General features: G+C 35.3%; 2 protein-coding genes across 2 annotated transcripts; one reads left to right on the top strand and one right to left on the bottom strand.

Annotated features, from left to right (window-relative positions):
* The first annotated feature begins 751 nt into the window (after window positions 1–751).
* On the top strand, window positions 752–4,359 carry LOC104237661 (peptidyl-prolyl cis-trans isomerase CYP38, chloroplastic). The gene is made up of 7 exons (XM_070167633.1): window positions 752–1,060; window positions 1,491–1,777; window positions 1,888–2,087; window positions 2,848–3,083; window positions 3,222–3,364; window positions 3,870–3,941; window positions 4,028–4,359. The coding sequence occupies exons 1-7, from the start codon at window positions 871–873 to the stop codon at window positions 4,253–4,255; spliced, it is 1,356 nt and encodes a 451-aa protein (XP_070023734.1). The 5' UTR covers window positions 752–870; the 3' UTR covers window positions 4,256–4,359.
* A 563-nt stretch (window positions 4,360–4,922) lies between these two features.
* Window positions 4,923–11,918, bottom strand: LOC104237660 (uncharacterized). Its single transcript, XM_009791843.2, has 20 exons — window positions 11,646–11,918; window positions 11,382–11,533; window positions 10,375–10,412; window positions 10,066–10,088; window positions 9,004–9,110; window positions 8,865–8,916; window positions 8,693–8,777; window positions 8,005–8,095; window positions 7,353–7,391; window positions 7,101–7,168; window positions 6,928–6,990; window positions 6,769–6,824; window positions 6,613–6,686; window positions 6,389–6,481; window positions 6,205–6,306; window positions 6,022–6,102; window positions 5,855–5,946; window positions 5,697–5,712; window positions 5,501–5,611; window positions 4,923–5,411 (listed from the first exon to the last, which is right to left on the bottom strand). The coding sequence occupies exons 2-20, from the start codon at window positions 11,502–11,504 to the stop codon at window positions 5,310–5,312; spliced, it is 1,416 nt and encodes a 471-aa protein (XP_009790145.1). The 5' UTR covers window positions 11,505–11,533; window positions 11,646–11,918; the 3' UTR covers window positions 4,923–5,309.
* Between the last annotated feature and the right edge of the window lie 1,434 nt (window positions 11,919–13,352).

Consider the following 13,352-nt stretch of genomic DNA (forward strand, 5'->3'; position numbering starts at 1 on the left):
AACAATACTCAATCCAAACAAATAATGATTTTTGAAAATCTAAATTCGAATTTAAAGCTTCAAAGCTTTTTAGTGGCTATCAATGGTGGAATTGCTGGTCTCTTTTCATTTGCTTTACATTACTGGAATTAGGGATTGAGAGATAGAGAGAAACGTAGAGAGAGTTCTCAATTATTTACAACAACACCCAATTCAAATAAATAATATTTTTTAAAAACCCAAATTCGAATTCAAAGCTTCAAAGCTTTTTAATGGTTGTCAATGGTGGAATTGCTGCTTTATTTTCTTTTGCTCTATATTACTGGAATTAGAGATTGAGAGATAGAGAGAGACATAGAGAGAGAGGGCCAGGAGAGAGAGAATAAGGATGAGAAATAATTGATTTCTAATATAAAGGGATACTCAATTAATTCTTAAAGTGTATATAATTGATAAATTTGTATATATAAGGTAATTAAATTGAAACTTGAGTAAAGAGAGTAATAAAGTTTCCAATAGCGCATATGTACTTAAAAATCTCTTTCTATATTGTACCGGCCCAATTCAGTGGTAAAGCCCAGAACCCAGTGGGATATCCAAAGTGAATTGATACACTTATCTTATCCGGAGCGTGAGGTTGACTTAAGTCTCTGTATTTCCCAATTTTATCCTTTCCAGTCATAGCCTTATCCCTTGCCACTTTACTCCTGTCCATTACACCAAAATCTTCAATCCCCATATCTATATTTCTCCTTTAATAATTGGCCACATTTCTGTCTTCTTCTTCTTCCTCTTTTCTTCTGTTAGTTAACAGTTACATTTGTCATTCTTTTTTCCTCCAAACCCTAAATGTCCTCCAGATTTTCTTAACTGTAACTACCTGTAAATTCAATGGCAGCCTCTGTTTCCTGCCACTATTTTTCTTCCCCATTGACAACTTCCAGCAAACCCATCAAGCATAAGCCTTCCCTCAGTTACACCCCTTTTACACCTTCTCAAAATAAAGGGCCGATCCGCCATTTTGCTCCACTATGTTCTTCACAACGTTCACGTTCTTCTGAAATCCAAGAAAAAGAGGCAGGTTTTATTTTTATTTTTCATTTGCATTTCCGTTTTATCTTCTTCTTTTTTTTATGGGTATTCATTTCTTTTGAATGAGCTAGTGGGAATTATACGTTTAAGTTTGGTTTAATTTCAAAATGAGAAATTGAGGTAAATATATTGTTGAGGGCACTTGGCATAGGCCAATTTTGAAGTTTAAGTCATGTAGTTTACTATTGCATCCACTACATCACAATGTTTGTACTTAATATTACAAAAAACAATCAACTGCATATGTGTGTGTGTTTGTGTATAGGGTTAAGCTGGATCCGATGCCTTAACTGTACAATGTTAGCATTTGTAAGTAATGAAAAGACGGCACTTAGCAATTGTTTCTAAAGTTCCCAAATGCATGTTTTAAATGTCTAAGGAACTGTTTTGATAATGTTTTATACTGAAAATGCAGAAAGATTGGTTCTTGTCATTGAAGAAGTGTGCAGTTTCGGTTGCATTGTCAGTTAGTTTGTTAAGTGGAGTGCCTGGTTTGGAATTGTTGAGTCCTGCCCATGCAAGCACCCCCGCATTGCCAGATGTCTCTGTATTGATCTCAGGGCCACCAATTAAGGATCCCGGGGCGTTATTGAGGTATGCCTTGCCTATAGACAACAAGGCAATAAGAGAAGTTCAAAAACCACTTGAAGATATTACCGAGAGTCTTAAGGTTGCTGGTGTGAAGGCGCTCGATTCTGTCGAAAGAGTAAGATGTCATTTGATTTGATGCTCCCGCTTTAATCATTTATTGGCTTGAATCTGCACCTTATGTAGCCTTTTGGATTTGTAACGGTTGTTCGTATTTCAACTGTGTAGAATACAAGACAGGCATCCCGAGCTCTCAAGCAAGGGAAAACCTTGATTGTTTCAGGACTTGCAAAGTCAAAGGCTGACCACGGCGTTGAATTACTAAACAAACTGGAAGTTGGGTTAGATGAGCTTCAAAAAATTGTTGAAGACAAGAATCGAGATGCTGTTGTATCTAAACAGAAAGAATTGCTTAATTATGTTGGAGGGTAAGTATAGCTAGGTTAGTCTACTTATAACAACAACAACAACAACTAGAAGCCCAGTGAGTGGGGGTTAGTCTACTTATAAGAATAAAGAATTTATTGCTAGCTTAGTCTGCATTGCTCTTTGTATGCACATTTTCATGCATCCTGTGAGTTGGAGGAATGCCGTGTCTGGCACTAATTCTCTGTTTGATGATGCATCAGCATGTTGCCTAATTACTGCTACATCGGTTGACATCAGTCAGATACATATGCCTAACGATAAGGTTATGTTCCTTTTTCACCAGATAGTAAGGCTGAGAAAGAGACTAATCATTCAGCGACTTAGTCAAAACTTTCTCTGGTCTTCTGCCCTGAATATGTATTGGGTAACTTGGTTTTAAGGAAAGTCAATTATCCATGTACAGTGTTTTAGTGTTTTCTATGCATACCTAATAGAGTATTCTAATGGAAAAGGTAGCAAAACCTCTGTCCAAAACAAATTTTTTCTACAGAAACTTTGTGAAAGCAATTATTTTATTAGAATTTGTTCAATGGAGACACAGAAGTGTCATTGTAGGGATCAATGTCTAAGTAGGCTACTTATTCCGGTTTGACTACCAAAATATTATTTTTTGTTGGCTATGGACCAATTCTAGGATTAGAAAGTGAGGAGCAAGGACGACTTTTAAAAATGGTGAATTTCCAAAATTATGCTTTGCTCATTTAGACCCCTTGTCATTGACTGCAGCTGAGATCTTCCTGGGGCATTCGATTTCTGCAGTGTTGAAGAGGATATGGTGGATGGATTCCCATATGAAGTGCCTGAAGAATATCAAAATATGCCTTTACTGAAGGGAAGAGCAACTGTTGATATGAAGGTCAAAGTCAAAGACAATCCCAACGTGGAGGAATGTGTATTTCGTATTGTACTAGATGGCTATAATGCTCCGGTTACTGCGGGAAATTTTATAGACTTGGTGGAGAGGCATTTCTATGACGGCATGGAAATTCAAAGAGGTAAGCTTATGGTTTTTGATCTGTTCTTTCATGAAACCAATGGAATAAGTTGTCTATGCAGCAAAGAATGAATGTGCTCTCTTTGTAGTTTTCAGCCTGTATATCTTCTTGAAACTCATTGTTGTGGATGTTCTGCAGCGGACGGGTTTGTGGTCCAGACAGGAGATCCTGAAGGTCCAGCTGAAGGTTTTATTGACCCCAGCACTGAGAAAATTCGGACAGTACCTCTGGAGATTATGGTGGATGGTGAAAAAGTACCATTCTATGGAGAAACTTTAGAAGTAAGTCCATGAAGTTGTCATTTTGCCTCTAAATTTGACCTCTTGGTGTCCTACCCGTGATAATTTATTGTCACTCACAACTTTTCAGTAGAAGTTATATATAGTATCAGAGTAAACGTTGTTGGCCAAGCGATCGTCAAGTCTAATACACCCAGTTTCTTGCGTTGGTCTTCAAAATTACCATAGACCAGTTACTGTGGTGAGAAATGCCACTTGTCCCAATGTGTTAGCCATTGGCATGGACTAGCACTCGGTGAAAAGAAACACGTTTCATCTTCCACAGCACTACACACACCTAAATTGGAAACACAATCACAGGCTTACTCAATCAAGAATATTATCCACTATAGTAAACCAGGCAAAATGCCCTTGATAACACTTCACAAAGATTTCATATTTTCCTGATTATCTTTGCCTTTATCATGAATTCACTTTGCTTCATAGTCTATACATTCCTACTTATTCCTTTTGTATTTAACAAAGTTTTCTGGCATAATACCAACAGGATCTTGGTCTGTACAAGGCTCAAACAAGACTCCCGTTCAATGCTTTCGGAACAATGGCCATGGCTAGAGAGGTGAGATTTTTTTGACTTTCTCCGTTGCTTCTGCCTATTCCATATTGTGTATTTACCAAAAATCATTTGATAATGGTTGCTTACAGGAATTCGAGAATAATTCTGCATCAAGCCAGGTGTTTTGGCTATTGAAAGAAAGTGAGCTGACTCCTAGCAATGCCAATATATTGGATGGTCGATATGCTGTGTTTGGTTATGTGACAGAAAATGAGGACTTTTTGGCAGATCTGAAGGTGGGAGATGTGATAGACTCGATACAAGTTGTATCTGGCCTCGATAATCTTGTGAATCCAAGCTACAAGATCGCTGGTTAAATGTCGTTTTTGTGATGAATAATAGGCATTAACACCTGCATTGGGTCTGTTCACAAAATTCTCTGAAGAGCATAATCATTATATTATCATATTATATTCAGTAATTTCAGTTTCTTGTTTTCAAAATTTCATCTTAACGTGGGGGGGGGGGGAAGCTGTAATCTGAATCCCTAGAATTAGGCCAAAAGGTACAATTTAACTTCCCACTAAATTCAGGAACTAAACGTGGAACAAAATCTTTGTTTAATCGTTCTCCATCCCACTAAAACTTTAACTACAGGCGTATTCTTACTCCGAACTGAGAATTCCCTTGATATTGTCTCAGTTGTATTATAAATTCCTGGGTTATCACGAACCAACCACTCCTAAAGGTCTGCAAAGGTATTTTGGAAGATTAAAAACGTAAATGGAGAGAAGGTATCGTTATCATTCACACATACAATTTGACATCAATCGTATGTATGCAAAGTCAAACTATAATTATCACGAAAAAAAGTACCATAAGAAAAGCCAGATATCGTTGTTCACTAAGAAGCATGACTATTTGCCAGCTAGTACGAAGAAGCATAGGGATAACTAGTGAAGAGTTTCCGAAGATCGATAAGAGAATGCCAAGATCATACGAAGCTGTTGCTCTTCCCTTCAAAAACTAAGAAAACACACAAACTTTAGGTACATCAAACCTCTAATATATAATCACCAACCATTGAGTAAAAGAGAAGGTACATCAAACCTCTAATATATAATCACCAACCATTGAGTAAAAGAGAAGGTACTATGGAAGCATGAGCTTCTGCAATATTCAAAAGTCTATACCAGAATCTGTTGTTCCAATAACGTCTCAATACAAAAAACTGTTACAGAACTGGTGGATATTATAATTTCCAGTAAAGGCTAGCAACTTTCTACAAAAACTCTAGTATAAGACTTGAGAGGCCTTTCACGTGTCAATTGAAGAGTTCTGTACAAATTGGCTATATGTTGCTTGAGATATACTATAATCAAATATATCTACTGTAGAATATACTTTCTAGTGATGACTGAGGGGCAAAAATCATATACGACGTTTTTTCTTCTCAGGTGTTGCATGAACCTGTGCTTTTATTCCATAAGTCTTCAATTGGAAATTTTCAAATGCATCAGAAATAGTTCCCACCTGAAGATTTGAGTAGAATAAATGGAACAGAGATCAGACTTAACAGAGCAGAAGAGATAAAATAAATGCAAAATCTTATCTGAACAGACCAGGTGGGGCTTTTTGGAGTACACCCTCACAATCATATCTTGATATGATGTTGGCAGCAAGTGGCTGATACGATCATCAGGTATAGAGAATTTCTCGTCACTTTCATAATCCTGAATTTCAATCAAAATCATTAACAGTGAGGGCAGGAAATATTGAATTCTTGATACTCAAACTTATAGAAGCCGTAGTCTGTACCTTGAAAAAATGGATACTGGCAGAGGCAACACGTCCAACCAGAGCATATAAAGAAAAACAAACAAAACAAAACAAATTGAGAGGCTCAGAGTGGTTATGAAAGTGGGACAGAGAAATCCTGTGCAAGAACTGTAATCGGTTGATCCATTTTGACAAACCTTTCAAGAGGATTATGCCTCCCACGAGTCAGATCTATCTTCACATTGCTAACAGCAACATCCTCTTCTTTAAGTCTCTCACAGCCACTTTTCTGTAAGATAAAGACTATTACGGCAGAACTACTAAAATCTCTCAAAAACACTACAAACTACCATATATTAGCTACCTGTGAACAGATGATATCATGTGCAGTGACATCCTTGAAATGCTCTATTTTGTCTCTGGGAACAGCATACTCATTACAGAACTGCCATGTGCAAAAACAAGAATTGACTTTAAGCTTCAAATGTTACATAATACTCATATAACGTGCTTAAGCAACAGCCATCAATGTAGATAACCTCAGTACCTGGTACAAATCTCTCCTTCGAACGCGAAGGATCAAATCCCTAGATTCCTTCAGTTCTGGGTCTGGAGCAGTCTCAATCGTTTTCAAGATGGTGTCATCTAACTACTTCCACATGTATAAAGAAATTAAGTTGATGGTTCATGAATAGAGGAGATTTAAGCTTACAAAAAAGGGCCAGGCCAACCTTCCAATATTGAGAAGGATGCTCTATATGAGATGCTATCTGTAGATAATCATTTGCCTTCACTAGTGCATCTACAACCATAAGCTCTATTGCCTGTGCAATGATGGAACATCAAATTGAAAGCCTTCACATACAAGTATATATAACATACAAAATGATGACCTCCAAATTTCACATATGCTAGTGGTAAATCAGAGGACAACTTTGTCAAATTTGCTGTGTACCTTCACTTTAGCATGAGTATAAACAGTTCTGTGTAGATCAGCTCGTGTGGCAAATAACTTGTAGATCGTTAAATCTGAAGATTTATCCATACAAATAGTAAGACCACAAGTCAAACGAGTAAACTAATAAAATCCTGCTAAGACATAAGTACTAACAGTCTTTGGCTCTGTAGCATATCTCATCTCCTAAAACTCTCATTGTTTCCATTAACCTGCAGAAGATGAAGACAGTTACATGGTAAAGAATTATTTTTCCTCTCAGACATCCATCAACAGATGCCACGTAATAATAACCAAGAAGATGAAAGAATAGACCTCTGGAACTGAAAATTGCATCCTAGACCACACGCGCGGCTATCTCGGACAATGTAATCAAACCTGCAAGCAAATGAAAGCCCTTACCAGTCATGCAATGACAGTTCATTCAGTAAATACTGGAAAAAGGGTTGGGGAGAAAAGAACGAATGATCATGGTTGAGAAAACCAACTTGTCAACATCGATTCCATTTCGACCATTTGCCACAATATCATATAAAAACTGCTTCTCCCTTGAGCTCTACGTACCAATCAATCAAATTGAAACAAAGCACAAGTTCAAGATTGGAATATGATGTGACAAGATGAGCATAAAAAGCTAATCTCAGAATAAAGTGTAAATGCATGTTTAATGAAGACGGTCAAATTTTAAGATTCCATTTTTTCTCCTGGTAACTGAGTGTGCTGGGAAGCGAAAGACTTACTTTTGTCAATGCAAACTTGGAACTAGCAAGTATCATTTCCTGTCAATGAATATAGATGTCAATAGGCCACATTTAAAACTCTCCCTGCTTACAACGTAAACAAGTCTAATGATCACTTGTGGCATGTAAGATCAATTGTCTTGTAGCTGCATGAAAAAAATTAGCTTGTACAAAATAACTTCATTATCTCAACCAATGTAGTCATGACATTCGTAGAACTCCTTTACTAAGATCTGACATCACTGAAAAGTATTGTAAATCATCAGAATATTTTAGTGCCAACAAGAAGTTATGTCTTGCAAGTTTTAGTGCCAAAAATGCAACCTCTTTTTAAGAAAAGAGCTCAAATCATCAAAACATCTACCACACTTGGAGAGCACGTCAAATTCATTTTGCTTTCGTTGACAATACAAGTTTCCACAAATACTATATATAATAAGCAAACTAACATTCTCATTGCACATGATGTCAGATGTACCTTGTCAACCATTTAGCATAAACATGTGAAAGAGAACAAAAGACTATCACTAAGTCTTATGCATAAGTTTGAATTTGATAAACACCATATTCTTTAAGCCGGTAAGATAGGTTGTGGGCATGGTTGTCATGAAACCTAAGGTAGCACAGTTGTAATCGAAATAATTCATCTTACCTTGACTTTTTTAATGGTTTCTGAATCAATATCAATATGACGCTCATCAACGATGTGATCAATCATATCCACTGACATTTGCTCATGAGACCTAAAGTACAACATAAGACAAGATGGTCACTGATATGCACCACCCCACGTAATGAGATCACCTCAATATGAGTGCAAGAAGCTTCAAAGAAACTAGAACAGCAAAAAAATAGTTAACTAGGAAGAGATTTTCTCAAATATCGACATTACAAGCAGCAGGCAAGAGTAGACACGAAGAGTCGGAAATCACTAAATAAAATCACCATATTCCAACGTTCTTCACCTTGCTAACTTACAACTTCCGGATTTACAAAACATAATGTATTCTATAAGCATAATCTTTATTTCCTGCGCTAAAGTGGTTAGCTCGAGATTGAGCCATATTGACTAACTGAAGCTAAAAAGGCAAAACTAGGGCTTGACCAAGGAATTGCATCCAAGAAGGCAGTATGAAAGCATTCCTGCTCTAGAAAAGCAAAAAACTATTTATTTCTAAGAAGCTTCAATTAAGATTGAGTATGTTGCAGAAATTGCAAGAGATATCTTCTGTCAAAAATTCAACTATTATTAGCCAAGACAAATTGAATAGCATGAGAATATGACATATATCTTTGAGAGGTACTTAAATAACAGAACGCATTCCACAGAAATGTATTACCAGTCCAATCCATTGCGAACTTTAGGAAGAAACTCGCGTTCAAACAAGTGACTAAAAGGTCCATGGCCTATATCATGCAGAAGACCTAAGAAATTCAACCACAATGGAAGGGGATCATTTATTCTGCAGTAGGCAAGAGTAATCCATGCACGAGGTATTCTATATTACTTACCTGCAAGTTTCACAGTCTGTATATCAAAGTGATCAATTCCAAGCTCCATACCCTATCAAGGAATATTAGGATTACATGAGAACCCTCGGGCAGTATCAAAGTTGAGAAACCAAACTAAATAGTACACACAAAACCATACTTGGTGGGTTTTAAGCTTATTGATAGCTTCACTGGCAATCCAATACACTCCAAGGGAATGCTCAAATCTAGAATGCACCGCTCCTGGATAGACCATGTGTGCCACACCTGAAAGTGCATCCAAGAGCTCATGTTAGTAACAAATTCAAGCCACTACCAGGCTGCTAACTCCTGTAATTGAAAGGTTTCCACCAACATTGAGCATCCGGCAAGAGCCAATGGATGCATCAAGTAGTGAGTGTAAGATAGATGATTGAAATTTGTCCAACAGATAACAAGGATATCATTTTAATAGAAGGTAAAATTTATCCATTAAGTGATAGGAGAATATATTGTCTTAAAACCCTTGGGCTTGCCTCTGCCTTTGCAAGAGGCTCATAAGGAAGATATGCATGCATGGTTTTAAAAGCTAATTATGAGTTCTTAGGTCATCATTTACATGAATATCCAGAATTTGCACAACCTAGATAGCACATGTCTTCATAGAACACTCAGAAAGAAGAGATCTTGCATATTCCTTATGAGGATCCCACGACATTCTGAACTGCAATCACAAATGAGATACCACTAAAGCTGAAACAGACAATTTTCATCTACCAAGTGTGCAATAAATATATTCTTTGGTGCATCAAGTGTCACTGATATTCACAAAGTGAAGCTGAAAGTTGCAGACAATTTCAGTACAGACAAGAACCAAAGATAGTTATAAAATTTATCATAGTTCCGCTAACCAAAATCACTTACATTTTAGACTAATGAATAATACAGGCTACTCATGTCTTTCATGGCACCCCATATTTTACTAATAATTTTAGTGAAAGAACTAAAATTTGGGATGCCAAGCATTTCAGGAGACATGTTGATAATAGATGGAAAACTTCTTCAAATCACACTAGAAATCCCCTATTTAATCACAATGTTAATAATTGATGTTCTAACTTAAGCAAAGATTGTGACCATATATAAAAATGGGGAACAATTATGGTGAAAGATCTCTTCCAAGGATTACCTACTCAGTCATTTCATAAGGAAAAAAAATAGGGGACAAGGGCTAGTAACTTACCTAGTTGTTTAAGATCACGAAGCCTGGAAAACAAAAGAAAAACAGTTCAATAACAAATGTCAAAACGACAAAAATAAATTAAAAGATGACCATCAAGGTCACAGAGCAGATTGCAGCCAATATGAATACAAATACTCAGACAAAGTGACAACAACAATAACTACTACGTCTCAATTCCAAACTACTTAGGTCAGTTATATGAATCTTCCATATCCATGCCACACAACACTCAATTTTCTTAAGACAAATTTGGAGTTCTCTAACAAATAGATGATAATGAAAATACAAGTACAAGATAAAGAGACTTGCCTCTGAAATTGTTCTGTGTCAATGAACTTCAGGAAGAGCTGCAATTCAAGAAAGATTAAACTTACAGTAATTAGCACAAAGCTCACAGCAAAAAGTTAAGAACATGTATAAGAAAAGTGAATGAATGAATTAAGAGTTTAGATCTGGAATCAGGATCAGAAAACTGTACTTATCACACCCTAGTATCTCTCTTGCCTAGTGAACACACTAAAATAAATGCTAGGGTAAAACTTCTTCTTGATATATTGGATAAAATATTTAGACGGGAAGCTGAAGAACTGCATCACAGGTTAACCAAGGACAGGTAAAAACAATTTGTTTTAATCCATTCAATTCAAGCAAATTGAAACATGCGAAACAAATATATGAATTTGACCTCAATATTCTGGAATAGATCATAAATGAAGAAAAAATCATCTCATCTTATTAATTATCATGGTCATTAATTTTTCATTAAATGAAACGAAATTTAGCCATATGCGTAATGACTTTCCTATTTTTACAGGCTTTTCAAAAAAAAAAATATTGTGGACAACAAAAATAAAAAACTACAGCTCAAAATAGTTCTCTATTAATTTATTCAGTTAACAGTTAACAATTTTCTCTTAAATACGAGTAAAATTTTGGCAATGAATACCATAGAAAAATTGTGGATAACAAAACTAAAAATGAATTGCAACTAAAATTAGTTCTGAATGATCATTCATTCCATTGACAGTTATCAATGTTCTAAATTATGAGTATAATTTGGGCAATGACTTATCATAGATAAATTGTGGATAACAAAAAATTACGAACTGCAAGTCAAAATAGTTCTGAATTCTCATTTATTCCATTAACAGTTATCAATTTTCACTAATATACTAGTACATTTTTGGCAATGACCTAGCGCAGAAAAGCACAGCATAACATTTGAAAAATTGAAATAGTTCCATTTAGCACCAAAAAGAAAAAAGAAACCGCTCTAAATTGAAATAGCGCGTAAGTAATCATATACGGAGATATACCGGGTCGATATAGATGTTGCCGTGGACGTTGTCATGGATTTGCTTAGAGAATCTGAGATCTTGAGACGAAGGGAAGTTGTAATTGGAAGAGAAACTGAGGTCTTCATTACAAAAAGCTCCCATACTCACTGTTCGCTCTCTACTTCACCACTCTACACAGCAAAAAAAAAAAAAAACAACGGAAATTTGCAAATAGCAAAATCAATAACATTAGCATTCGCAATTTAAAGGGCACAGTAGAGTAATTACGAAAACGTTACATACCGTTTGAGTTGCTTCAAAGAGAGAGAACCGTTACATACAGTTTGAGTTGCTTCAAGAGAGAGAAACAGAGAGAGAGCAGCTGGCGCCAGAGGAGGACGGAGAATATTTGATTTGCACGAAAATGGGAAGGGAATGTGGGTGTGTTGGGTAGTGATAAAGTAGTGCCGCAAAAGGGCCTTTAATTTTATTGTTTTTTTATTTTATTGCTATTGCTGCTACAGGAAGCGACAATCCGCTGAGAAATTGGGGCCAGAGAGGCATTGCGCCGGTGAGTATTCGCCACCGCTATTTTAAAAGGTATTTTTGGACTCGTCTCGCAGTAGCGATTCGAGGAGGAATCTATCAAAACGCCTCGAGACTAATGCGTGGGACTTAGTACTACGAGGCTTACGCCCCAAGCGTCCGATAATACGTTCTAAACACGTCTAACGCTTAATGTTTGGGACTCGCCCAACAGTTCATATGCAATTTATGTGTTGAATTCACTAATTTGCACTGTTAACTCTCAAAATTCTTTAACAAATAAATGATTAAAGTTCATTTTATCTATAAAAATATAAAATTTTTAAATAACTCAAATAACGAAACATATTATTGCATATTTACTAATTGAGAACATCCCGAGGGTGTATATTATTTGAGTATTTCTTATAAAAATAGATAACCAAAATTTATATCTTTACTTGATAGATCTTCATGTCTTAATTCTATGTCTCTCAAAATTATCATGCATTTTTATTTTAGCATTTAAAAATAATTTTATATTACTCATGAAGAAGTAATATTTTAAATTACAGTATTGAAAAATTTATTGTGTATTTACATTTAAAAACGTAAAATATGCAGTTTGATAATATTTTGTAAGAAATTATAATTTTTAATGTTTGAAAGTTAAAAGGTTGGAGTTAATTTATATTTCATAGTAACTTTAACAGTATTGTATTATTTATACTTGTAAAGCATGCTAAATATTTTATTTTATATGAGTTTCTTTAATTCTTTTTAGTTTTCTTGAACTTTTAATGCATCTTTATATTTTATTGTGTTATAATGCTCTATTATTTTCATAAATTTAAAAAATTAAAGATATGTGGGGCTTACGCCCCATGTCTCGAGGCTTTCGCCTCGTCCTGTATTAAGTAAAACGCCCTACTTCATGCTCTCGCCTTTTAAAACATTGTTCGCCACGACCATTCAGAGGTGATTTTAACATTGAGCTTATTATATCTTTGAAGTTATGCACATAAAAAATTATGCATTCAATTGAACCCGTACACACAACACTACATCCACCCCTGACAACCAATCCGGTTTCGTTCTTAATTTGAACTGACTACTTGCATGATTTGTGGACACACAATTGTATCAACACCTAGATTAGTCTTGAAGCAGTGAATAAATGAATTATATTATAATGACAAATAGTATCGTTTTTTATATTTAAACCTAAGATTTTTATTTTATTTATTTATATATATATATATATATATATATATATATATATATATATATATATATATATATATATATGCACATATTTAATAAAATAAAAAAGTTCACCACACAGTCTAGAGAAAGGTGGAAATATTTTTGGAAAAAAAGTAGATGTTTTAAAGAAGATAAGATGGGTTTAGAACTTTAGATAGCCATTCTAACAGGTTTGCAATTTTTGAAATATTTTCGAAACAAGCAAGTTTGCATTTTTTT

This window comes from Nicotiana sylvestris, chromosome 2, assembly GCF_000393655.2.
Source record: "Nicotiana sylvestris chromosome 2, ASM39365v2, whole genome shotgun sequence".
NCBI lineage: Eukaryota > Viridiplantae > Streptophyta > Magnoliopsida > Solanales > Solanaceae > Nicotiana > Nicotiana sylvestris.

Coding starts and splice junctions, on each gene's coding strand:
- LOC104237660 (XM_009791843.2), bottom strand. CDS start 11,504: ATGGGAGCTTTTTGTAATGAAGACCTCAGTTTCTCTTCCAATTACAAC. Junction 8,917..9,003: donor ATAAGCTTAAAACCCACCAA/GTATGGTTTTGT, acceptor ATTCCTTGATAG/GGTATGGAGCTTGGAATTGA. Junction 6,825..6,927: donor TGCAATTTTCAGTTCCAGAG/GTCTATTCTTTC, acceptor CATCTTCTGCAG/GTTAATGGAAACAATGAGAG.
- LOC104237661 (XM_070167633.1), top strand. CDS start 871: ATGGCAGCCTCTGTTTCCTGCCACTATTTTTCTTCCCCATTGACAACT. Junction 3,084..3,221: donor CGGCATGGAAATTCAAAGAG/GTAAGCTTATGG, acceptor GATGTTCTGCAG/CGGACGGGTTTGTGGTCCAG. Junction 3,942..4,027: donor CAATGGCCATGGCTAGAGAG/GTGAGATTTTTT, acceptor GGTTGCTTACAG/GAATTCGAGAATAATTCTGC.